Genomic DNA, 25,995 nt, shown 5'->3' on the forward strand with positions numbered 1-25,995 from the left:
AAATCCTTGAAACTTTCTTAAAGTGTAAGTACCCAGGACTAGATACAATGCATCATTCTTGCCAGAATGATATATTTTTAGGTTTAATCTCCACTTTTATAAGAGAACACATAATAGCCAACTCTTTATGAATCACAGTGTCCAATAAATATCATAAAAGGATATTGTAAGTAAAATGTGCAAATTATATCCATTTTATATTGAAAAACCTGTAATCACAGATGTTATAAAATTGCATTAAAGAAAGAAGCTTAATTGGAATTTGTATAATCGCCCAATGGATGTTGCAAAGACCTTGCACATAGTTTGGGAATGAGGTAATCTCTGGGGATGATTACAGGGTGTAGAGCATCGTTCTTGCACATTGTGCAGTGCATTGCAATTGCATTTGTTCTACATTTCACTGATGGCAGAGAGTCACATGGGAAGAACTCTTATTAAAATCCCATTATTAAATTTAAAAAACCCTCTAATTATCAATTTAAATTGGTTTGAACAGTAGAAATTATTAATTAGAAAGTCAGATATCTTGAAGTGAAATTTATATTAACTATTTTGTCTGGGGAGTCTTGCTGTTGGTTGCAGTTTTTCTAAACAGGATCTTTTTGAAAACTGCATTCAAAAGGGTGATAAGTATAGACTACTTGAGTGAGGACTTGCTCTGAATGTTCGGTTGTTGATAACTGCCTGAGTTGGGGCCTGGGAGCTCTCATCATGTTTGCTGCAGTTGGCTGTGATCCTGAATGGTTGCCAACACTTGGAGGAGACGGGCGGCTCTCAGAGATGCCGTCCCCAGCTGGAGCTTGTGTGAATACAGCTTTCACTTGAAAGAAGTCAGATATATTGGGGAAAAAAATCAAACAACTGCAAACCTCTGGCATTTTACATTGCGACAGAGGTGGTTGTTCTGTTATCACTCCATAACCACGTGAAATGGACCAGGATGTATTGGTATTGATAGAATATACCTGGAAGCTTCACAATTCCCCATGCATTCAGGGCATGGTTTGTGAGTCAGACTGTGCTTAGGACTTTTTGTTTGGCTTTCATAACGAACTAACCATCCCTCATAGTTTTAGTTGCTGAACACAGCAGGATTAAGATAAATTATACAGATAAAGATTTAACAGTTGATGTTATTTGTCACGTATACATTGAAACATCAAAACCTACAATGAGGTGTGTTGTTTGCATCTGTTGAAATCAAATCAAATCAATGAGGATTGTGCGGAGAGCTGTTTTGGGTGCCAGCATTGCATGCCCACAACTTACTCAACTAACTGTACATCTTGGAAATGTGGACAGAAACCCATACGGTCACAGGGAGAATATTCAAACTTTTTTACAAGCTCCTTACAGACAGCAGCGTGAATCTGTGGTCACAGGCGCTGTAAAGCAATCGTGCTAACCGCTGGGCTACAGCGATACCATATAGTAGCTTTGTCTGATTCTGTAGATGATGTCTCCCTGGTCTGTGTTCGTTTCCTCATCAAATAGTGGTCATTCGAGACTACAGATTTTGGAGCAGTTACTGACTGGTTAATCTCACATCTCTCATGGAAAACTCAACCCTCTTATTTTAGCAATGCATTCTTCAAAAATGTATAATGGGAGTGCAGGAGTGAGTAGTAATGTTGACTTTCTTAATTCGTAGAGCATTGCTAGTGATTAGTGACAGCAATAACATGAATGCCATTTAGATCTGACCTCAGTTGCACAGTTTGTGATCCAAGTGACATTCTTCACCAATGAAAACTCTACTTGTGTTGCTGGCCATGCCTCTTCCATTTCCTGGCACTGTTAGAGGATTATCTCTTTGGGGAAGTCTTCCACTGTTTCCCAAGATTAAATAGCTTTGCAAACTTTAAAGTTTCCTTAATTCTGTTTTGTTTTTTAGCCATCGTTGTTCTTTGAGTGGCGAGGATCTGAACAGACAATGGTCTGAGCCAAGTCCTGACCTGCACCCAACAATTTATCACACAAAGGGGCTCCTCAGCTACATGAAGAGCATTGGAAGAACCCCACTGGTGAGTATCAGAAGTTCAAATTTTAAAGTAAGATTAAAATACCCTCTTGGATGCTGATTTGTCACCACTTTTGAGATGGCCAGCAGCAGTGGTATCATTGGCAAACTTGAATATGGCATTGGAGCTGTCCTTAACCACACAGTCAGAAGTGTGAAGTGAGTAAAGCAGGGGGCTAAGCACACAGCCTTATAGTGCACTTGTGCAGATGGAGATTGTGGAGATATGTTGTTACCAATCGAAACTGACTGGGGTCAAATGAGGAAATCGAGGATCTAATCACACAAGGAGGCATGGAGACCAAGGTCTTGAAACTTATTGATTAGTTTTGAGGGATGATAATATTGAATGCTGAGCTGTGGTCAATAAAGAGCATCCCGATTTATGCTCTTTGCAGTCCAGATGTTCCAGGGTTGAGCGAAGTGCCAGTGAAATAGCATCTGCTACAGACCTGTTGTTCTAGTAGGCAAATTGGAGTAGATCCAAGAGTCAGGACGGAATTGATGTGTTTCATCACCAACCTCTCAAAGCACTTCATCTCTGTGGACATAAGTGATATTGGACTTTAATCGTTGAGGCAGATTACCACGCTCTTTTTGGGCACCTGTATAATTGAAGCCTGCTTGAAGCAGGTGGGTGCCTCAGACTACTGAAGCGAGAGATTAAAGATCTCTGTGAACACTCCAGCCAGTTCATCAGCACAGGTATTTAGTGCTTGGCCGTGTACCCCATCTGGGCCCGATGCTTTCCATGGGTTTACCCTCCTGAAAGATGCTCTCACATCGGCCTCAATGACTGAAATCACAGGATCATTAACAAAGGAGGAAGGCAGCAGAAAGCAAATTATAGACCAGTTAGCCTGACCTTAGTGGTTGGGAAAATGTTGGAGTCAATTACTGAGGATGAGGTTATGGAGTACTTTGTGACACAGGACAAGATAAGGCAAAATCAGCCTAGTTTCCTTGAGGGAAAATCCTGCCTGACGAACCTGTTGGAATTCTTTGAGTACAGTACAAGTAGGATAAATAAAGGGGATGCAGTGAATGTTGTATATTTGAACTTTAAGAAGGCCTTTGGCAAGGTGCCACACATGAGGCTGCTTACCAAGTTAAGAGCCCATGGTATTACAGGAAAGTTACTGGCAAAGTTACAGCATTAGCTGATTGGTTGGAGACAGTGAATGGAAACAAAAGGATCCTTTTTTGGTTGGCTGCCAGTGACTAATAGTGTTCCGCAGGGGTCGGTGTTGGGACTGCTTCTTTTTATGCTGTATATCAATGATTTAAAGGATGGAATAGATGGCTTTTTTGCAAAGTTTGCAGATGATACGAAGATTGGTGGAGGGGCAGATAGTGTTGAGGAAACAGGTAGGCTGCAGAAGGACTTGGGCAGATTAGGAGAATGGGCAAAAAAGTGGCAAATGAAATACAATGCTGGAAAATGCATGGTCATGCACTTTGGTAGTAGAAATAAATGTGTGGACTATTTTCTAAATGGGGAGAAAATCCAAAAATCTGTGATGCAAAGGGACTTGGGAGTCCTTGTGTAGAAAACCCTAAAGATAAACTTGCAGGTTGAGTCAGTGGTGAGGAAGGCAAATACAATGTTTTCCTTCATTCATTTCAAGAGGTCTAGAATACAAGAGCTGGGATGAGAAGCTGAGGCTTTATAAGGCACTGGTGAGGCCTCACCTTGAGTATTGTGACTGTTTTAGGCTCCTCGTCTAAGAAAAGATGTGCTGGCATTGGAGAGGGTCCAGAGGAGGTTCATAAGGATGATTCTGGGAATGAAAGGGTTATGAGGAACGTTTAATATCTCTGGGTCTGTACTCACTGGAACTTAGAAGGATGGGGGAATCTCATTGAAATCTTTCGAATGTTGAAAGGCCTAGATAGAGAAGATGTGGAAAGGATGTTTCCTCTGGTTGGGGAGTCTAGGACAACCGGGCACAGCCTCGGGATAGTGGGACGTCCATTTAAAACAGAGATGTGGAGAAATTTCTTTAGCCAGGGGGTGGTGAATTTATGGAATTTAATACCACAGGCTGCTGTGGAGGCCAGGTTGTTGGGTGTATTTAAGGCAGAGCTTGATAGGTTTTGATTGGACACAACATCAGAGGTTACGGGGAGAAGGCCAAGAAGTGGGGCTGAGGAGGAGAGAAAAAAGGATCAGCCATGATTGAATGACAGAGCAGACTTGATGGGCCAAATGGCCTAATTCTACTCCTATGTCTTATATCTTTGGGGGCTGTGGGAACTCGTAATGATTCCTTCATGTTTTGTTAATCAAAGTGAGCATAGAAGGCACTGAGCTATCTGGAAGTGAAGCCCTTCTTTCACTATGTCGCTTGATTTAACTTGATGAGGAATGATAGTATTCAAGCCCTGCAACAGTGATCAAGCATCCTTCACTTATTCAGGCTTAGCCCTGAATTGCCAATTCGCCCACAAGATAGCCTTCTGGAGATTATGCCTGGACCTTTCTTGGTCGTTAGACTTGGATCCCTCTGATCTGGCTGTGAGTAGATTGTGGATCTCATGATTTGTCTAGGGCTTTTGATTGGGGCAGACTCTGAATGAATTGTCTACAACTATTTTTATAAGGTCCATGACAACCGTGGTGTATTCATTCCATAGGACAGTCCTTGAACACGGCCCAGTCAACAGACTCAAAGTAATAGCGCAACCGCTCCTGTGCCTCCTGCAACCACCTCTTTGTTGTCCTCATCTCTGTGCCTTGCTCCTTAGCCTTTTCCTGTGTGCAGGTTGGAGAAGGATAGCCAAATGATCAGATATCTTGAAGTGTGGTCTGGGCATGGAATGGTAGACATCCCTTATCTTCTATAACCGTAGTCTAGTGTGTTGGACCTCTGATGATACAGGTTTTCTGCTGATGATAATTAGGCAGGGATTTCTTCAAATAAGCTTGATTGAAATCCCTGACAATGATATGAAATGTGTTGGGCTGGACAGTTTCTTGTTTGGTACCTCAAGTGCTTGATTACAGTTGGTCACTGGTGGTATGTAAACTGTGGTCAGGATCATGAAGGAGAACTCGTTTGATAAATAGAATGGTTGGCATTTGATTGTTAGGTGTTCAAGGTATGACAAAACCATCACATCAGAGCCCCACAGGTTGTTTATCATGAAAGACACACCTCCACCTTTTGTCTTTTTCAAATTAACAATTTGTTCCATCCTGTGTATCAAGAAATGTTCAGGTCTGGTCGTCGTATCTGGCATACTCTGTGCAAGCCAAGTCTCGGTAAAACACAGAACACAGCACCCAACAATTTCTCATTTTCCATCAATACAGCAATTTGATACAGTGTCAGTGTCAAGAGAAGAGTATGACAAAGCAAAGGCATGAGAAGCTCAGAATTCACTTGAGCAGTCCTTAGGTTGGAGGATTGTGTGTGTGTGTGTGTGTGTGTGTGTGTGTGTGTGTGGAAGGAATGGAGCTTGTCTGTTTGTGTTCTGTTTTGTTATGTTCTATGTTGTTCTGCTGAAAATTGTGGGCATGCTATGTTGACGCTGGCATGTGTGGTGACATTTGTGGACTGTAACCAGCACATAGTTAAGGTGCGTTGGTTGTTAACGCAAACATTTAATTTCGCTGATGTTTCGATGTTCATGTGAGAAATACAGTAAATTAATTTGAATCTGAATTTAGTACACCTGTGATACACCGATAATTAATTCATCATTGTCACATATACCAGGATACAGTGAATAAACTTCCTTTGCATGCTATTTACACAGATCATTTTAAAACATAAGCACATGAAGTTAGTACAAAGGGACAATTAATGACAGAATGCAGAATATAGTTTTAGTTACAGAAAAATGCAGTGCAGGTAGACAATAAGGTACAAGGGAAATGATAAGGTTAATTTTGAAATCAAGATTTCATATAGGTCTTTTCTAGAGTCTTATAACTGAGAGATAGAAGCTCTGCTTGAGCCTGGTAGTATGTGTTTTCAAGTTTTTGTATCTTCTGCCTGATTGAAGGGGGAGAAGAGAGAATGACAGGGGTGACAGGGGTAATAGGGGTCTTTGATTCTGCTGGCTGCTTTGTTGAGACTGCAGGAAAAGTAGACAGGGAGGCTGCTTTTCATGGCAGGCTGAGCTATGTACACAACTCTCTGTAGTTTCTTGTAGTCTTGGGCAGAGCAGTTGCTGTACCAAACTGTGACGCATCTGGATCCAAATTAGAGTCATGTAGCATAGAAAATAGAAAGCAATCAAGTGTTTCAATTTAAAGGACACAGAATTACAATCTAGTTTCATATGTTTGATTTTGACTCCTGGCTTTATACCTGGTCCCATTCCTTCTATAAAAAATGGGGTCTTTCCAGCCCCCCAAGTGGACATTTGCATAAAATCTTGCTACTTTTGTTCTGAATGTGGTTTCCACCAGGTTTTCTGCGACTACCATGGGCATTCAAGGAAGAAAAACGTCTTCATGTATGGTTGCAGTCTTAAGGAGACACTGTGGCAGTCAAAGTCCAGCATTGACACAGCAACTCTGAAAGAAGACATTGGCTATCGAGTGAGTGCAGTCCTGATATATTCTATTGTATTCCTATATCAAGAAATTTACTTATGTGACGATTCAAAATTATTACTATAAATTTTTAAACTACATGAAATTTCCTTGCTTTAGGACTTTGTAGCCTGCTGTTTTATTTCTCAACAATACGTGTATAGAAATTGTTTATTTCTGGAGGGTCTAGAGAAGGTTTATGAGAATGATCCCAGGAATGAAAGCATTGATGTATGAGGAGCATTTGATGGCTCTAGGCCTGTACTTGCTAAAATTTAGAAAAATGAAGAGGGAATCTTATTAAATCTTCTGACGATTGAAAGGCCTAGAAACAGTGGAGGTGGAGAGGATGTTTCCAGTAGCGGGAGAGTGTAGGACCAAAGGGCAGAGTCTCAGAACAGAAGGGCGTCCCTTTACAGCAGAGATGAGGAGGAATTCCTTTAGCCAGAGAGTGGTGAGTCTGTGGAATTCATTGCCACAGAGAGCTGTGGAGGGCAACTCATTGGTATATTTAAAGCCAAGGTTGATAGGTTCTTGATTAGTAAGGGTGTCAAAGGTTACTTCTCACCACATGACTGATGATCACCGTCCTTCACACCAGGTGACTGATGGTCACCATCCTTCTCAATTTTGAGCTGAAGATCTGCTACTCATTATTACTAACTGATCTTCTTCCCTCTCACCAGTTAGTTGATAGACACCTATTCCCACATTGCTCCTTTGACATACACTCTATCTCCTCAGAGGTGCTGGCTTACTACCACTGACAAATGCCGACTTCTCTTGGTTGTCTATTAAAAATGTTAAGCCCCTGTAGTTCCATTGATGGGCATTGCCCATTCAAACTGCTCTGATTTATTTTCACTCTCAACCCCGTGATCTTTATCATTTTCTCCCCTTTGACACTGTTACTAATTAAGAAACTATCGAAATTTGCTTTAAATGTACCCAATGACTTGGCCTTCAGTCAACTGTAGCAATAAATTCCAAAGATTCACCACCCTCTAAAGGGACGTCTTTCATTCTGAGACTCATTGTATAACTGAAAAAAAAAACAATTACATTTCTATTGACATAACGCCTAATAATGTTTCGCAGAAACCTCTTACACATAAATTAACTCTTAAAGTGCATGAACTCTTACTTTAAATTGGAAAATATATATTCAAGTCTTTCAAAAATGCTCAGACTTGCTTTTATTTTAAAATGTTGTTTTCAGATATCTCACCTGTATGAGTGAGATGCACTCACTAAAATTCAGAGCCAATACCACACTGTGGGTGAAAAATTCTTTTTGACGTCCTTTCTGTCAAACAAAAAAGAGCAGCTGATTCACACAGAGAATGGCTCATCCAAGAAATATTATAATGAGACAGCTTGTAGTCTTCCTGGACCATGATTGCTCCACAATATCAGCTCCAGAATTTCCACCTTACAGTGCATAATCTCTGCTGCTTCTGTATCATTTGAATCATTTTATTTCTTTACTGGTGTATTTGACGTTCAAACAAATGCTATCACAGATCATTTCCCGTTCTCACGACACTTCACACAGAACTATTCCAGAGATTGCTGAACTCCTGCCCTACACCTTATCCTCATGCACTGACTACAAGGACTGTGGCTGGTGTGGACATGTGTAGCATGAGTCAGGAATGCTTTGTGGTGTGAATCAAAAACAGAAAATACTGGAAACACTCAGCAGGTCAGGCAGCATCTGTGGAGGAAGAAACAAAGTTCAGGTCAAATAGCCTTCCTCTGATCTCTGGGCTCCTTAAAATCTCTCCAGTCTTATTCAGAAGCTCTATGTCACAGAAACACGAGCATGTTTTGACCTCCGTATCACCTGTCAATCTGGCGCAAGGTCTAATTGGCTACAAGCCTTTTCCACGTCAGGGGAGGGTGACATCTTACACACAAAGTATTAGATCCTGAAAATCAATTCTAAAAAAATCATTACCACAATTGCCTGGGGCCACAACAAAATTTTGTCCTGAAACAAATCTATATTAAAAAATAAATTCTCCTCTTTATTAATTTATAATTAATTACCTGAAGCCTACACCTGCATGTAGTCCATCACTTCCCTCGAGGAGGTGGGGGTTATTGTTAAACTAGATTTATCACAGTGGGAATCTGGACTTCTTACTTGGGTATCGTTATCCCATGACCTCAAATAATAATTATTGTTTATCACAACTCTATCTCCTTTACAGTAGCACTGGAGAGAGTTAGGAACAGACAAGTTAGGAAAGCATTTAATTGGAGTAAAGGGAAATATGAGGCTATCAGGCAGGAACTTGGAAGCATAACTTGGAAACAGATATTCTCAGGGAAATGTACGGAAGAAATGTGGAAAATGTTTAGGGGATATTGATCGTGTGGATAGTCAGAGGCTTTTTCCCAGGGCTGAAATGGCTAACACAAGAGGGCATAGCTTGAAGGTGCTTGGAAGTAGGTACAGAGGAGATGTCAGGGTTTTTGCGCAGAGAGTGGTGAGCACGTGGAATGGGCTGCCGATGTCGGTGCTGGAGGCGGAAATGATAGGGTCTTTGAAGAGACTCTTGGACAGGTATATGGAGCTCTGAAAAATAGAGGGCTAAGGGTAACCCTAGGTAATTTCTTAGGTAAAGACATGTTTGGCACAGCTTTATGGGCTGAAGGGCTGTATTGTGCTGTAGGTTTTCTATGTTTCTATTGTCTGGCAGTGGCCTCTCTAAAGTGCCATTGATTTTATTTCCATGTCTTATTCATCCAGTGACAACTGCAAACCTCTCTCTCATACTGAATGCCAAAGGTGTAAAATGTAATGGAAAATCTGTAACTTTAGAGTCATATTACTGAATACAATTTTTTTTGGATGCTGCTGTGCCAAGATGTTACCAGTAAAGTGATGTGAAATACTTTCCCCAAAGTTATTAAACCATCTCACTCTCCCTCTTCACAATGAATGCAAAGCTCTAAATTGACCATATAAACACAAAATATTCTGCAGATGCTACATGTCTTGAGCAACACACACAAAAATCTGGAAGAACCCAGCAAATCAGGCAGCATCTACGTGGGTGAATAAACAATTGACATTTTGGGTCAAGACCCTTCATCAGGACTGGAAGGAAGGGGGCAGAAGAAAGTGAGGGGAGGTGAGGAAGTGTACATGCTAGCGGGTGATAGGTGAAATTAGGTGAGGGGGAAGGTGGGTGGGAAGGCAAAGATGGAATGACGTGACAAGCTGGGAAGGAATAGATGGAAAAGACACTGTAATTACTTTGCTGGTTACTGAATTGAATAGACATTTTAAAATAGGTATTTGGCTTGATGGTAAGAAGCAGAGGGTGATGGTAGAAGTTTGCTTCTCATACTGAAGGCCTTTCACTAGGGGTGTGCCATAGGGATTGGTGCATTGTTGCTCATCAATTATGTAATGACTTCTATGAATGACTATATAATTGAAAATGTACGTGTTTGCTAATGACACTAAAATAGGCAACAATGTAAACAGTGAAAAAGGTAGCTAAAGATTACAAGGGATCCTTGATCAGGAAGGTATGTGGGCAAAGGAATGGCAAATGGTGTTCGATTGAGATAAGTACGAGGTTTTGGATTTTTGGAAGTCAAACCAGGGTGGTTTGTTCATAGTCAACAGTAGGGTCCTGGGGTGTGTTGAAGAGCAGAGAGATATAAGAGTAAAAGTACATAGTTCGTGATGAAAATGTTGTCACAAGTAGACAGGGCAGTGATGAAGGTGTTTGGCCCTGGCCTTCAACAGTCAGGGTGCTGATTACAGGATTTGGGATGTTTTGTTGCTGTTGTATAAGACTTTGCTGAGGCTATACCAGAGGACTATGTACAACTTTCATCACTCTGTTATAAGAAAGACATCAGTTAGCTGGAACTGGTGCAAAAAATATTTATGAGAATGTTACTAGGCCTGAGTGATATGGAGAGGCTAGGACTTTATTCCCTGGAGCAATGCAAACTGAGGGGTGACTTTATAGGTGTGTATAAAATCAGGAAGAGGATAGACGGGGTAAATGCACACTGTCGTTTTCCCAGGGAAAGCAAATCAAAAAACTTAGAGGACATAGATTTAAGAAGAGAGAAGAAATATTTAGAAGAGCTCTGAGGGGCAACTTTTTCATGTAGTGGGTGGTGCGTATATGGAAAGAGGTGCAAGAGGAAACTGTTGAGGCAGGTACAAGAAACACATTTAAAAAAACACTTGGGAAGTGTGTACATAAGAAAGGTTTAAAGGAATATGTGTCAAACACAGGCTAATGCGATATTAGATGGCAAACTTGGTTAGCATGGAAGAATTGGGCTGAAGGGCCACATTACTCCATGATCCTATAAATCTGAATCATTTTTCTGTAGGACATTCCCAGAGTTCTGGACAAGATTTGCCCCGCATTTACCATCAGTCGCTGCTGCTTCTTGGTACAGAAGTCACGGGAAGCCACGGCTCGGGTGGTGGTTTGGAGAGAGATTGGGATCCTGCGAAGCTACACCATGGAGAGCACGTTTTGCGGCTGTGATCAGGGCAAGTACAATGTGAGTGAAAGTTCCTGGTTGCTTGCTCCAGTCACATTAATTGAGGTGCTCATCAACATACTTTGGGCACTTTAATGTAAAATTTTGAAAAAAAAAGTAGTGGAAAATGTGGACATAATAATTGGAAGGGGTATGGAGGGTTATGGTCCAAGTGTGGGTCAATCGGACTGGGTAGAATAACTGTTTGGGGCAGACTATACTTGCCTCAACAATTTCCTCTTCCACCTCAGTCCATATATGCACCACCCACTGCATGAAGAAGTTACCCCTCAATCTTTGCCCTCTCTCCTTAAATCTATGCCCTCTTGTTTTTGATCGTCTTTCCTGGGAGAAAGACTATGTGCTGAAAGGCCTGTTTCTGCATTCTATGACTCCATAATCTGATAATGTACAAGTGGGCAGAAGATGATCAGAAGATTAAGTGAGATTGGGTCATATGTAAAAAGAAAAAGGAATGAAATTGTACCTGTCCATGGCTAGGAATGATACTGAAAGAGATATGGGAATCTTAGTGCTCAAGATATCATTGAGTAGAGCAACATTCATGAATAACACTGAGAGAAAGCTGTCGTCAAACTATGTGCAATACCGATCCAATCACTTTTTAAATTGGCCATAGAAGCAGTCATGGGTTTAATTCTCATTTCTGGGGTTTGACAGAAAAAATAAATGTCTGACAGTTTAGTGCTAGACTGTTGGTTGTACTACTTTTTGGAGACGTTAAACTGAGGATAAATCTGCTCCCTATTCTGAAAAGTTTCACCAGAATATTGCCTGGATTACAGGGGATTAGCTTTAAGGGCAGGTTGGATCTTTTTCAGTAGAGTATTGGAAGCTGAGGATGATTCTTAGTAGAAATATACAAAATTACATGCATAAACAGAGTAGATAGTCAGTGTCTATTCCCCAGGGTGGAAATACAAATACTTAAAGGGTAAAGATTAGCTTTATTTTCACATGTACATTGAAACATAGGGTGAATTGTGTTGCTTTCCATCAGTCACCAAAGATATGCTGAGGTGGCCCACAGGTGTCACCATGCTTCCAGCACCAACATACGATGCCCACAACTTACTAACCCTAACCCTTAACTCTATTTTTCTGGAATGTGGTGGGAAAACAAAGCACCTGGAGGAAACCCACGTGGTCACAGGGAGAACGTACGAACTCCTTACAGACAGCAGCAGGAATTGAACCACAATTGCTCATCACCGGCACTGTAAATTGAACGTGCTAACTACTCAGCTGACGTGCTGTCCCATAGACTAAAGGCTGATTTATACTTTCGCGTCAAATGGATGCCGTAACCTATGCAAGTGGCCTACGCGCGTTGTGAGCATTTACACTTGTGCGTTGGTGTGTCTGCATCACTCTGCAATTTGGGCACGTCGCAAGGCTTCATGGTCATGGTAGTCTTTCTCGGGGTAAACAAGTTTAAAGCGAGCGTCTCTTATCGTAAAAGCGAAATGTGTCCATAATTTCGGAGGTCTGTAAAGCTTTATGGAAAGCATTGCAGCCAGAGTTCCTTGCCTGCCCTTCAGTCGCCCAATGGGAAGCTATTGCAGCATAGGAGGAAATGCGACGCTACCAAGCGGACCAATCACAGTTGTTGCGGTCTGCATTGCCACGATGCGTAGTTACATTTTGGGAGAGGTGCGCGTCAGGCTACGGCGTAGGGATCCGCGTAGGCTCTGCATAGGGTTCTCAGCTACACCGTACCTACGGCGTCGATTTGACGCAGAAGTATAATTCAGCCTTTAAGTTATAGCTTTAAGGTGAGGGAGAGAGGTTACAGGTGGTTTATACAATGCGTTTTTTTTACACAGAGTTGTGATGCCAGGTAAGGTGGTGAAAGCAGACACAATGGCAGCATCTGAGAGATGTTTAGACAGGCACATGAATGGGCAGGAATTAATAGACATAAACTCTGTGCAGATATATGCGTTGTTTAAATTGGCATGATGGTAGCCACAGACATTATGGGTTGTGGGGCTTGTATTTGTGCTGGAGTGTTCTACACTCTAAGCTCTCTCTGCTGTCTGAAAGACCTGCAGAAGAATCACAAGGAAGAGTAGGGGAATTCACCCCAGCATTCTGCATTTTCTGTACTGTTACGTTCATTCCATTTCACAGAAGTGTTTTAGTAGGTGTATAGGTGAGGCTTTGAAAAGACCTTGGTAAATGAAAGCTTTTCTCTTCTTTAGATTTTAGTGCAGGGGAAATATTTTAACACTGGAGAAGGGAGAGAGCAGATTGATCAGACTCTGCAGAAATGTGGGAAGACTAGCAAAACAGTTGTTTTTCAATTTTGAAAGAAGTTAACCCAGCATCTGGTTTTACCAAGGTAGAAGCCAAATGGTTTGGTTAGAGGACTGTAAATCTGAAAATTGCTTGATAAGACATGCTGTAGGGGTTACTTGAGGAACAAACCAAAACCGCTGAGAGTCTGTGAGGGAATTAACACTTGTGTGACGTGCATCCAAACAACTGAGTTCCAGGTCAAGAACAAGTCCTTTATTATGAAACCAGCACAAACAAACAATCTTATATAGAATCAGAATCAGGTTTATTATCATCAGCATGTGTTGTGAAATTTGTTCACTTAGCAGCAGCAGTTCAATGCAATACATAATATAGTAGAAGAAAAAGAAAAAAAATAAGTAAATCAATTACAGTATGCGTATATCGAATAGATTAAAAATCATGCAAAAACAGAAATAATATATATTAAAAAAGTGAGGTAGTGTTCATGGGTTCAATGTCCATTTAGGAACCGGATGGCAGAGGGGAAGAAGCTGTTCCTGAATCGCTGAGTGTGTGCCTTCAAGCTTCTGTACCTCCTACCTGGTAGTAACAGTGAGGAAAGGGCAGGATTGTGGGAATGATGGTGTTAAATGCTGAGCTACAGTCGATGACCAGCATCCTGACATTGGTGTTTGTGTTGTCCAGGTGGTCTAAGGCTGTGTGAAGAGCCATTGAGATTGCATCTGCCGTTGACCTATTGCGGCGATGATAAACTAATGAAAGTAGTGTAACAATAGTGAAATAAGCCAGATAAGTGAAATGAGAGTAACTAAGTGCTCAACAAAACTATTCATTCCCTGGTTCACTCTGTCTCTAACTAAATTAAAACTAGCAATGATAAAGTGTGAATATGTGACAATACTCATTTGCTTCTACTGCACCCAACCCACATGACAAATTACCACAACGCATAATAAATGCGCAACCCAAAACACAACACAGACAGGCAGAAAATAGATGCATGGCTCCGACACATGCATTTAGTACTGAGTTTGTGATGTTCTTTAGGCACAGGATGATCTATCTACATATGAAACAATTCCTGACCAGAGAACTAGGCGTGAAACCCTCTGAATCATATGAAAAATAATTGATTGCTATGTTAGATTATTTTGTGCTTAGATGGGCTGAGTGGTATTCATCCTTCAGAACTACCCTCATTCAAACATAATGCACTGAAATTCTCTCATCAGCCTGGAAATAGTTGCCTGGGAAGAATGTTGTCGGAAGGTCTCTGGTCTCCAAGGGAAGATCTTCCACTTCCTCCAATATCTCATCAATTATCTACATGGACGAAAAACCAGGTGGCATCTGATGTAGCCATTATAGTTTCATTAGAGGAACGTGAATGAAACAGTTTCTCTATTGAGCATTGACACCGATATCTTGTTCAGAAAAATTATACTTCCTATCAAAGTGAGAGGCTCAGGAGACACCATTATCAATTACTCTTTACACTTCCTGAGATGTTTTGATAGGAACATGGCCCATTAATAATGAAAATGATGAGCACCGGGCAAATGGTGTCATCTCATCTACTCCCGAGGGTGTACTTCAGCAGATAATAAACTATTTCACTTTTAAAGAAATGTTTCCTGCTGCATTGCGATTCACCAGATTTATGACCTTCAAAAATGACAGATAGCTCTCAACTTCCTTCTGTTGGGTGAGGAACTAGGGAACAGAATTTTGCCTTGGAATTGGGACTATGCCTTCAGCATGTGCCCTGAATGGATTCCCAACCTTGGCCTTAGATTACATTTGGGTGTGGTGAAGGGACATCTGTGTGCCTCCATGGGCTTTATTTGAAGATCAATAAATATTGGTGCCCCTCCTCCTTCACTTTCTCCCATGGTCCTCTGACTTACCTATCATATTCCTTCTTTTTCCTTTATGCTTCCACCTATCACCTCCAACTCCTCGCTTTATCCCCCTCCCCCACCCACCCACCCACCCAACTTCCCCCTCACCTGGACTCACCTAGCACCTGTCCACTTGTACTCCTTTCCCTCCTCCCAGCTTCTTATACTACCTCCTTCCCAGTCTTGATGAAAACCAACTTTTTATTTCCTCCATAGATGCTGCCTCATCTGCTGAGTTCCTCCAGCATTTTGTGTGTGTTGCTCTGGATTTTCAGCAATTGCAGAATCTCTTGTGTCTATAATAAATATCAAAGTTCAAAATTTATTATCAAAGCGCTTGTATGTCACCATATACACCCCTGTAATTCATTTTCTTGGGCTGTCTGTGGTGACATATAGGAAATTTCATAATCAATTTACTTTGAACTTTGAACTTTGATATTTATCAGAGACATAAGAGATTCGGCAATTGCTGGAAATCCAGAGCAACACACACAAAACGTGGGAGGAACTCAGCAGATGAGGCAGCATCTATGGATACGAATAAACAGACGGTGTTCTTTGAAAATGGAAAGAAAGGAAGGAACCGTCATCCTTGTTGGCAGCGCCTGATGGTTAACCCTTGAGATAGAGTAACCAGGTGGAGTAAAACTGAGCTGAATGGGTAATTGGCATCCTGGAATTGGAGGAGCTTTGTCTGGATCCACTGAAATGATGATTCAAATTCTAAATAAACACCAACTTTCGATCAACTGTCAGAAGTTGCTTGAGGATAAGCAGTGCCAGGCTTACTTCTACTCAGCATAACCCTATTCTTCTGACAAAGACTGACCTTGATTCTGTTTCTCTTTCCACGGATGCTGCCTGACCAACTGAGTGTTTCAGTTTTATTTCAGAATTCCAGCATCTGCAGATTTTAATTTTTTCTCCTCAACCATTTTGTGCCAGGGGATCCACAGTAGAAGATGGGCCACTTCTTCAAATACATGAAGGGTCCGACATTTGCCTCAGGTGGTTATCAGGGACACCCTAAGAGGGCAAAGAAGATGCACAGAGACACTTTGGCTCAATGAGTCTGTGCTGACATTATAGTTCAAAGTTCAGATTTATTATCGAAGATTGTCTACCATATACAACCTTGAGATTCATCCTGCAAGCACTCACAAAACAAAGAAGCACAATTGAATCCATGAAAAAACCGCACACAGCAAAGACTGCCACACATCCAATGTACAAAAAAGGACAAATTGCGCAAATAGTTGAAAAAGTAAACAAATAACAAATAGACCGTAAACTGCAGAGTCCCGGAAAGTGAGTGCATAGGCTGCAGAGCCAGTTCTGTGCTGAGGCGAGTGAGGCCGGTCCAGGAGCCTGAGTGGCCACAATACAACATTACTCCTGAACCGGGCAGTGTGGGGTCCAGGACTCCCGCACCTCCCGTCCAGTGGTATTAGCAAGAAGAGAAGGAGACCGGTCAAATGCAGGCACAGAGCGCTGAACACCTTTCGTTTTCCGCTCTCGGCCTCAACAATTTTAATCTTGTTCAGCGCTTTAACCAGCTGAGAGTAACAAAACCGAGCACAGGCTTGTCTTCTAACATCAGTGTCCCTCCCCAGCAATGGCCGCCCCGACTGTACTACCATTCTTGAGAGTCTAGTTTGCCAATTCCCTCAGGAGACTGCAAAGTCATCAGTTCATTCAGACAGTTCAAAGGTACATTCCTTAAGGGAAATTACGGGTCTTGGCGATTGCAGTGATCGCAGCTCGGGAGTATATTTATTTATTGAGATACAACACAGAATAGTCTTTTCTAAATCTTTGAGTTGTGCCGCCCAGCAATCCATGGGTTTCATCCTAGCTCAATTTGCATCCTACCAACCAGTACACTTCATACATACAGTATCTAGTGTAGTATCTAGCGGGCTGGCTGGTGGTGTAGTGGCATCAGCACTGGGCTTCAAGGCAGATGGTCCTGAGTTCAACCCCAGCCAGGTCCCAACCTGGGCAGCAGCAGTGTCCACATGGAAGAAAGGTCTGGTAATCTACCTCCGTATCTTGCCATGAAAACCCTGTCCGTGAGGTCACGAAGAGTCGGACTCGACTGAACAACTACAAATAGTATCTAGCAATTTTGTGAGTTGCCCGCAAAATGTTGCTGTAGGTTGCCAGCACCTTCTTGGACAGGTAAGCAGATGCCCATTTTTAAATTAAATTAATTTCTAAATAAATCCTACCCTAACACATCTATTGTTCCCACCAACTCCTCATTCATCTACATGTGAAGCACAACTTACCTTGGTTAAGTAATGTGCCAAGCCACACATGTTTGGGATGCAGAGGGTACCTGAAACACCAGCAGGAAAGGCTCACAGTCACAGGAACAATGTTGAAACTCCAAACAGACAGCACCAGAGGTCAGGAGTGTCCCTGAGGTGTTAGCTCTGGTAAACTGCCCTATTGTTACCATCAATTGTTGAGGATTTTTTTCAGGTTTGGAGGTGTGCTGGATGGGAAACATTTTAAAGCAGGGGTTCCCAATCTTGGGTCTATGGATGCCTCAGTTAATGGTAAGGGTCCATGGCATTAAAAAAAAGTTTGGGAACCCTTGATTTAAAGCATCCCTTTCCCTTAGATAGTAAACTTAATTTGGAAAATAAGAAATAATTGTCTTCAGCTGCACCTGAAGGCAGTCTTAAAGTAGATCTATAAGAGTAATGTAAATAAGGCAAGTCAATAGACAATAGACAATAGGTGCGGGAGTAGCCTATTCAGCCCTTCGAGCCAGCACCACCATTCACTGTGATCATGGCTGATCATCCACAATCAGTACCCTTTTCCTGTCTTCTCCCCATATCCCTTCACTCGCTATCTTTAAGAGCTCTATCTAACCTTTTTTTGAAAGAATCCAGAGAATTGGCCTCCACTGCCTTCTGAGGCAGAGCATTCCACAGAACCACAACCCTCAGTGTGAAAAAGTTTTTCCTCAACTCCATTCTAAATTGTCTACCCCTTATTCTTAAACTGTGGCCTCTGGTTCTGGACTCCCCCAACATCAGGAACATGTTTCCTGCCTCTAGCATGTCCAATCCCTTAATAATCTTATATGTTTCAATCAGATCCCCTCTCATCTTTCTAAATTCCAGTGTATACTACCCCAGTCGCTCCAATCTTTCAGCGTATGACAGTCCCGCCATCCTGGGAATTAACCTCGTGAACCTACGCTGCACTCCCTCAATAAGCAAAGTCTAAGCAAAGTTGCTCTATGTTCTAGAATCGACAAACCCTCGTGACCCATGTCTGAACCCATTGACAGACAGTCAAACAGTGGAATTTGAACCCTCAGCTCATGATCCACATGTAGTTAATTTAGCATGTCACATGGTGTTTACGTGAACAGTTATTACATTAATTTTTTTTATTGGAATATGATGAACACTTGGCAGCGTGGAAATCAGTCATAACAGAGTGTGGACTGCAATTCCAGATTGCACTCCCATCAAATATCTCGTAGAGCAAATTTATAAGTGAATATGTAGGATGTTATTTACATGGGTGGAGCTCATGTTAATTCTCGACAACAGGGTGTGGCCCCTCAGGCAAGTAGACTGAATATCTCTGCTATACTCCTCCTTCCCTTTATTCCACAATACACTGTCCTGTCCTAGCAGATTCCTCCTTCTTCTGGCCTTTATCTCTTCCACCTATCAATTCCCAGATTCTTACTGCTTCCTGCCCAACTGCCCCTCAGGAGGGCTCACCTATTACCAGCCAGCTTGTACTCACCACCTCCACCATCATCTTATTCTGGACTCTGTCCCTTCCCTTCCAGTCCTGATGAAGGGTCTCAGCCTGAAACCGGTGCCTGTTTATATTCCTCCATAACGCTGCCTGACTTGCAGGGTTCCCCCAGCATTTTGTGTGGGTTGATTTGGATTTACAGCAATCTGCTGGACCTTCTGTGTTGAGGAAGGGTCTCATCCCAAAACATCAACTGTTTATTCCCCTTCATAGATGCTGCCTGATCTACTGAGTTTTCTCCAGCATTTTGTATCTTGGATATTACCCAAGGTGGAAGTGACTAATTTTACAACATTCTTTCGATCTTGTGCAGTAGCCACCCCCATACTCTGCAGTGATGCAGCCTGTCAGAATGCTCTCTACAGTACATCTGCAAAAGTTTTTGAGTGTTTTAAGTGATAAACCAAATCTTCACAAACTCCCAATGAAATATAGCCACGGTCTTGCCCTCTTTATAGCTGCATCGATGCATTGGGATTTATAGCAGATGCAGAATGTCTTGTGTTGATGAAGGCACTTGACCCGAAATGTCAGCTGTTCATTCTCCTCCATAGATGCTGCCTGACCTACTGAATTTTCTCCAGCATTTTGTGTGTGTGTTTCTCAGTGCTATAGAGGTAGACCAAAGCTCTGAATTACTAATGCTCCAGTCACAATTTGTGGAGTCCTATGTCAAAAACTCTGAAAGTAGTTGAATTACTGCAGTGTTGCCTCTGCAACTTTCACTGAATCAGATTCAGAATCAGAATCAAGTTTAATATCGCTGGCATATGTTTTGAAATTTGTTAGCTTAGCGGCCTCAGTACAATGCAATACATGATAAATGAAGAAAATAAATAAACTAATTATAGTAAATATATACAGTGTGTTTGTGCTTATGAACTTACGTACAGTGCCTATAAAAAGTATTCACCCACCTTGGAAATTTTCATGTTTTAGTGTTTTACAACATTGAATCACAATGGATTTAATTGGACTTTTTTTGTCACTGTTCAAGAGAAAAAGACTCTTTCCTATCGAAGTGAAACTAGATCTCTACAAAGCGATCTAAAACCCAAAATAACTGATTGCTTAAGTATTCACCCCCTTTAATATGACACATCAAATCTTCAGTGGTGGAGCCAATTGGTTTTAGAAGTCACATATTTAGTTAAATGGAGATTGCCCGTGTGCAGTCAAGGTGTTTCAATTGATTGTAGTAAAAATACACCTGTATCTGGAAAGACCAGCTGCTGGTGAGTCAGTATCCTGGCAAAAACTGCACCATGAATTCAAAAGAACACACTTAGCAGCTCTGCAAAAAAGGTTATTGAAAAGCACAAGTCAGGAGATGGATGCAAGAAAATTTCCAAGTCACTGATTATCCCTTGGAGTATAGTTAAGTCAATCAGCAAGAAATGGAAAGAATATGGCACAGCTGTAAATCTGACTAGAGCAGGCTGTCCTCAAAAACTAAGTGACCATGCAAGAAGGGGACTAGTGAGGGAGGCTATCAAGATACCTGTGACAGCTCTGGAGGAGTTACAAGCTTTAGTGGCTTAGACGGGAGAGACTGTGCATATAACTGTTGCCAGGGTGATTCACCAGTCACAGCTTTATGGGAAAGTGGGAAAGAGAAAGCCACTGTTGAAAAAACTCAGATGAAATCTCAGCTAGAGTTTGCCAGAAGGCATGTGGGAGATTCTGAAGTCAGCTGGAAGAAGATTCTACAGTCTGATGAAACCAAAATTAAGCTTTTTGATCATTAAACTAAACGATAATGTTTGGCATAAGCCAAACACCACACATCATACACACCACCCCTATGGTGAAGCATGGTGGTGGCTGTGTTTTGCTGTGGGGATGCTTCACTGCAGCAGGCCTTGGAAGGCTTGTGAAGGTAGAAGGTAAAATAAATGCAGCAAAATATAGGGAAATACTGGAGGAAAACCTGAGGCAGTCTGCAGGAGAACTGCAACTTGGGAGAGGATTTGTTCCCCAGCAAATCAATGGCCCCAAGCACAAAGCCAAAGCTACACTGTAATGGCTTGAAACAACAAAGTTAATGTCCTGGAGTGGCCAAGTCAGACTGAGAATTTGTAGTTGGACTTGAAAAGGGCTGTTCACTCATGATCCCCATGCAATCTGACAGAGCTTGAGCAGTTTCTTTTTGTAATTTATTTTTTATTGAAGTTCATCATCAAACAAAACTTTCCATAAAATGTATTTCAGATACTGTACATAGAAAAATGGGGAAAAATTGTAGTGTCCTGATGTGCAAAGCTGATAGAGACCTATCCACACAGACCAAAGGCTGTAATTGCTGGCAAAGGTGCATCTACTAAATACTGACTTGAAGGGGTTAAATACTTGCGCAATCAATTATTTTGTGTTTTACATTTATAAATAATTTAGGTCACTTTGTACAGATCTCTTTTCACTTTGACACAACAGAGTCTTTATCTATTGATCAATGTCAAAAAAGCCAAATTAATTCCACTTTGAGTCAATGTTGTAAATCAATAAAACATGAAAACTTCTGGGGGGGGCGGGTGAATACTTTTTATAGGCACTATATAAAATATATAAAAAATAGTTTAATTATAAATACTACAAAAAAAAATAATGAAAACATGAGGCTGTGTTCATGGGCTCAATGTCCATTTAGAAATTGGATGGCAGAGGAGAAGAAGCTGTTCCTGAATCACTGAGTGTGTGCCTTTAGGTTTCTTCATCTTCTTCTTGATGGCCGCCTTTCTGAAGCACTGCTCCTTGGATTCCTGTATACCTCGTACCTATGATGGAGCTGACTAATTTTACAACTTTCTGTAGCTTCTTTCGATCCTGTGCAGTGCCCCCCCCCCCACCCCCATACCAGACAGTGATGCAGCCTGTCAGAATGCTCTTCACGGTATAGCTGTAAAACTTTTCAAGTGTTTTAGGTGACAAACCAAATCTCCACAGACTCCTAATGAAATATAGCCGCTGTCTTGCCTTCTTTATAACTGCATCGCTATGTTGGGACCAGGTTAGATTCTCAGAGATACTGACACCCAGGAACTTGAAATTGCTTACTCTCTCCACTTCTGATCCCTCTGTGAGGATTTGTTAGTGTTCTCCCATCTTACCCTTTCTGAAGTCCACAATCAGCTCTTTGGTCCTACTGACATTGAGTGCAAGGTTGTAGCTGTGACACCACTCAACTTGGTGGTATATCTTGCTCCCATACGTCCTCTCATCTCCATCTGAGATCCTGCCAGCAAGGTTGTATCATTAGCAAATTTGTAGATGGCACTGACTGCAGGATCTCAAAGTTCAAGCTGCATCCTTTGCTGGCACACCTAGTGTGTTGTGAGCACAGTGCTTAGTGACCAGATGAGTCTTTCAACCAGATTATACTTAATGGTTTGAGGTCACGCTGCTGTCTCACGTGGTGTCTGAACATTGGCACCTTACTGCACAAGAACTTGATATTCAATCCATTTTTTATCATAATGATCTGACGTAGATTCCCAGCAAAGGCAGTTAGTCTGTACAACCTCATTTTATCAGGTTCATCAGAATTTATTATTCCAATAGTGCCTGTTAGATAATGTGCCAGTGTTTATTAACAGCTTCCAGTATTCACAATTATAATTGAGGGTTGATTAACTGGCACCGTAACAGACATTGGCTTATTGGCATCAAAGTTTGGCAAAACTAATGGCTCCGAAGATGGGAACTCTGGGAGCAGCTTTAGGAGCATCGAAGTATTATATATCTCAGTTTAAAAAATAATGACTTGGCCACGGCTACTGCCACTTTCTTTTCCGCTGGATTGCAGTTCCAATAACTTCAACAATAAATTTATGGCAAAAAACCTGTGCTTTAAAACTCCAAAACTCGTCCCTACTCCAGCCACTCTGCTCCTGAAGCACAGAATAATGATTATTTTAAATGCATGAAACTCAGGAAAAAAGTCTGCTACAAGACTTTATCTGTTACAAGACACACGTAAGTAAAACTGAACATGTCACCACTGTGTCCAAACCATCTAAGTTCTATTTCAATACTACATCCAGCACTGACTTTCCCAATAATGACACTGAGTGTACTAATTAAGGAGCCAATCCTGGTTTTATTTAAAAGACTTCTTAACATCAGATTTTATCTTCTATCAGGTTTCCTCAGAATAACTCATCATTTTATTTGGATAGCCAGAGACTTTTTTCCAGGGCGGAGATGGCTAATACAAGTGTACCTAATTTTAAGGTGATTGGAGGAAAGTATAGGGGGAAAGCCAGAGGTAATATTTTTCACATAGAGAATGGTGAATGCGTTGGATGCTCTGCTGGGATGGTGGTAGAGGCAGATATATTAGGGACATTTAAGAACTCTTAGGCAGGCACATGGAGAGCTAAGTAGGAAGGAAGGGTTAGATTGTTCTTTAACAGGCACATGGGCGATAGAAAAATGGAGAATTATGTAGGAGGGAAGATTTAGTTCCTGGGAGTCAATATCTCTGAGGATCTAAACTAGAACCAACACATCACTGCAGCTACAAAGATAGCAGCTATATTTCATAAGTAGCTTGAGTAAATTTGGTACGTCACCAAAAGCATTCACCAATTTCTGCAAGTGTATGGTGGAGAGCATCCTAACTGGCTGCATCACCGTGTGGTATGGTGCTGCTGTACAGGATTGCAGTAAGCCGCAGAGTTGTAAACTTAGTCATCTCCATCATTGGCACTAGCCTCCATAGTATCCAGGACAGGTAGCCCAATCACCCAGGCCATGCCTTGTTCTCATTGTGACCATCAGGAAGGAGGTACAGAAACGTGAAGGCACACACTCAATGATTCAGAAACAGCTTCTTCCCTTCTGACGTCCTTTTTCTGCATGGACATTGAACCCGTGAACACCATCTCACTACTTTTTATTTCTATTGTTGCACTACTTATTTAATTTAACACATATATATTAAACCTGATTCTGATTGACTTTGGAAGGGAAGGGTTAGGTTGATCTAGAGTAGGTTGGAAGGTTGGCACAACATCATGAGCCGAAGGGCCTGTACTATGGTGCTGTGCTATGGTGCTGTTCTAATTTCTATTATCATCATTTGCTATAACAACAAAGCTCTCTGATTCTTCCCCTCAATTCTTTCTCTTAGCTCAGTCATTAGATGGAACAATAATTCTCCTATTATGTATTAACCTGGACAGACTTTGAACTGCACTACCAGAAAATACATATTTTGTGTCTAACTTTGTAGTTAATGTGATTTGCCACTTACTCACTCAATTCAATCTAAAATCCGTTAAATCACACTGATGCTTTTTCACTTCATAATTCTATTACACCCCCTTGACATTCAAAGGGTTAACAGCTGTGTTTGGCCTCACTCAGTTGAAATGTTACATTTCTTTGCGATTTAGCAAAACATGAAAGGAAATCCATTATCTTGGGTTTTTTACTATATTCGGTGGACATAAAGTGAATTATAGAAAAAGAATAAAATGCAGGAATTATCTGTGGTCTGGGAATTTCAGCACCATTAGTAATCATCACACTTTCTCAGATTAGAGAGCTTGGTACAGACTTACCACTTAAATATCTGATGCACAATTCATTGCGCTCGCCTACAATTGCTGAGCAGGTGGATACTTTAGATCTGCTGACTGAAGGTAGTTGTGACACCTGTTCCAGGTGTGAAATCTGCAACTTACCTGACTTCATATCACCATCTGAAAATCAGCACAGGAACCTTAAAAACTGTTTAATTAAATGGACTGTAACTGAGGTCGTGGTTATAGTTCCTGAGTAAAGATTCTTACCATGCTTGGCAAATAAATCGATCCTGTCAGTATTAATTTCTGCAACGAGGCTAGTGGAACTGATTCCATTTGTTGGCTTGCAAATAACAGTGATTTTGTCTAATCAATACAAGGTTTCTGCCTGTGTATATGAATTAGTGCTTATATGTAGTTAACAATCAGCCTTTTAAATTGAAACTTCCACAATTCACTTTTGCAATCCCGTGTTCATACATTTTGCGCATCAGTGATCTCCTTGATGGAAGGTCTCTTGTAATGCACTAAGGTAGATTAAGTATTATTGACCCTCTATGTTCAGGTAGTGCTCTTCTACATAATCAGCTCAGTTGGGCAAGTTGTTCTTGCAAACATTTACTTGCAAACATTTCGTCTTCATGTGAGGAGACATCGTCAGTGCGCCGTTAATTGTGGTGTGTCCTCCGAATGCTTGGCCTTTACATACTTTTCAGTCAGCGGACTGGATGTCACTTTGGAAACTCAATTGTGATGTGGGGAGAAAATCTCATTGGTGATTGGTTGTGTGGTGAACTTCACGTGCTGTGGTCAGGAATTTTGCCCGCATTGGCTCATAAATATACTTTATACTTTATTGTCGCCAAACAATTGATACTAGAACGTACAATCATCACAGCAATATTTCATTCTGCACTTCCCGCTCCCTGGATTACAAATCGATAGTAAATATTAAAAATTTAAATTATAAATCATAAATAGAAAATAGAAAAATGGAAAGTAAGGTAGTGCAAAAAAACCGAGAGGCAGGTCCGGATATTTGGAGGGTACGGCCCAGATCCGGGTCAAATAGGATCGAGGTTTGTTTATAGAATTGTTTGCAGAAAATCATGCTTCTAGAAATTCTCTTGCATACCGCATGTTCGTTTGTGACATGACTTTCACTGATGCGCAATCGAATTTGTACACCTCTCGATCTTCATGGGTAGAGACTAGGGAGAGTTGCTCATGCCATTTTACAGCCAGTTGAATTTTCATGCATCCTTCTGAACAGTTACTTCCAGTTTAGCCAATGTAATATTTGCTGCAGTCCCTGCATTGGACTTTTTTAGACCACACTGTCCTTGTTCTTTTGCTCAGCAAAGTACTCTCCTCAATGTTGCT

The 25,995-nt window shown here is 41.4% G+C and overlaps 1 protein-coding gene across 1 annotated transcript in view; it reads left to right on the plus strand.

Moving 5' to 3' along the window:
- LOC134355337 (cytosolic carboxypeptidase 4) overlaps positions 1-25,995 on the plus strand; it is a 242,630-nt gene that overhangs the window by 140,492 nt on the left and 76,143 nt on the right. The window contains exons 20-22 of the mRNA XM_063065098.1: positions 1,898-2,027; positions 6,444-6,575; positions 10,944-11,120. Of these exons, the coding sequence (XP_062921168.1) occupies positions 1,898-2,027; positions 6,444-6,575; positions 10,944-11,120 (439 nt within the window). The remainder of the gene's footprint in view (positions 1-1,897; positions 2,028-6,443; positions 6,576-10,943; positions 11,121-25,995) is intronic.

This window comes from Mobula hypostoma, chromosome 13, assembly GCF_963921235.1.
Source record: "Mobula hypostoma chromosome 13, sMobHyp1.1, whole genome shotgun sequence".
NCBI lineage: Eukaryota > Metazoa > Chordata > Chondrichthyes > Myliobatiformes > Myliobatidae > Mobula > Mobula hypostoma.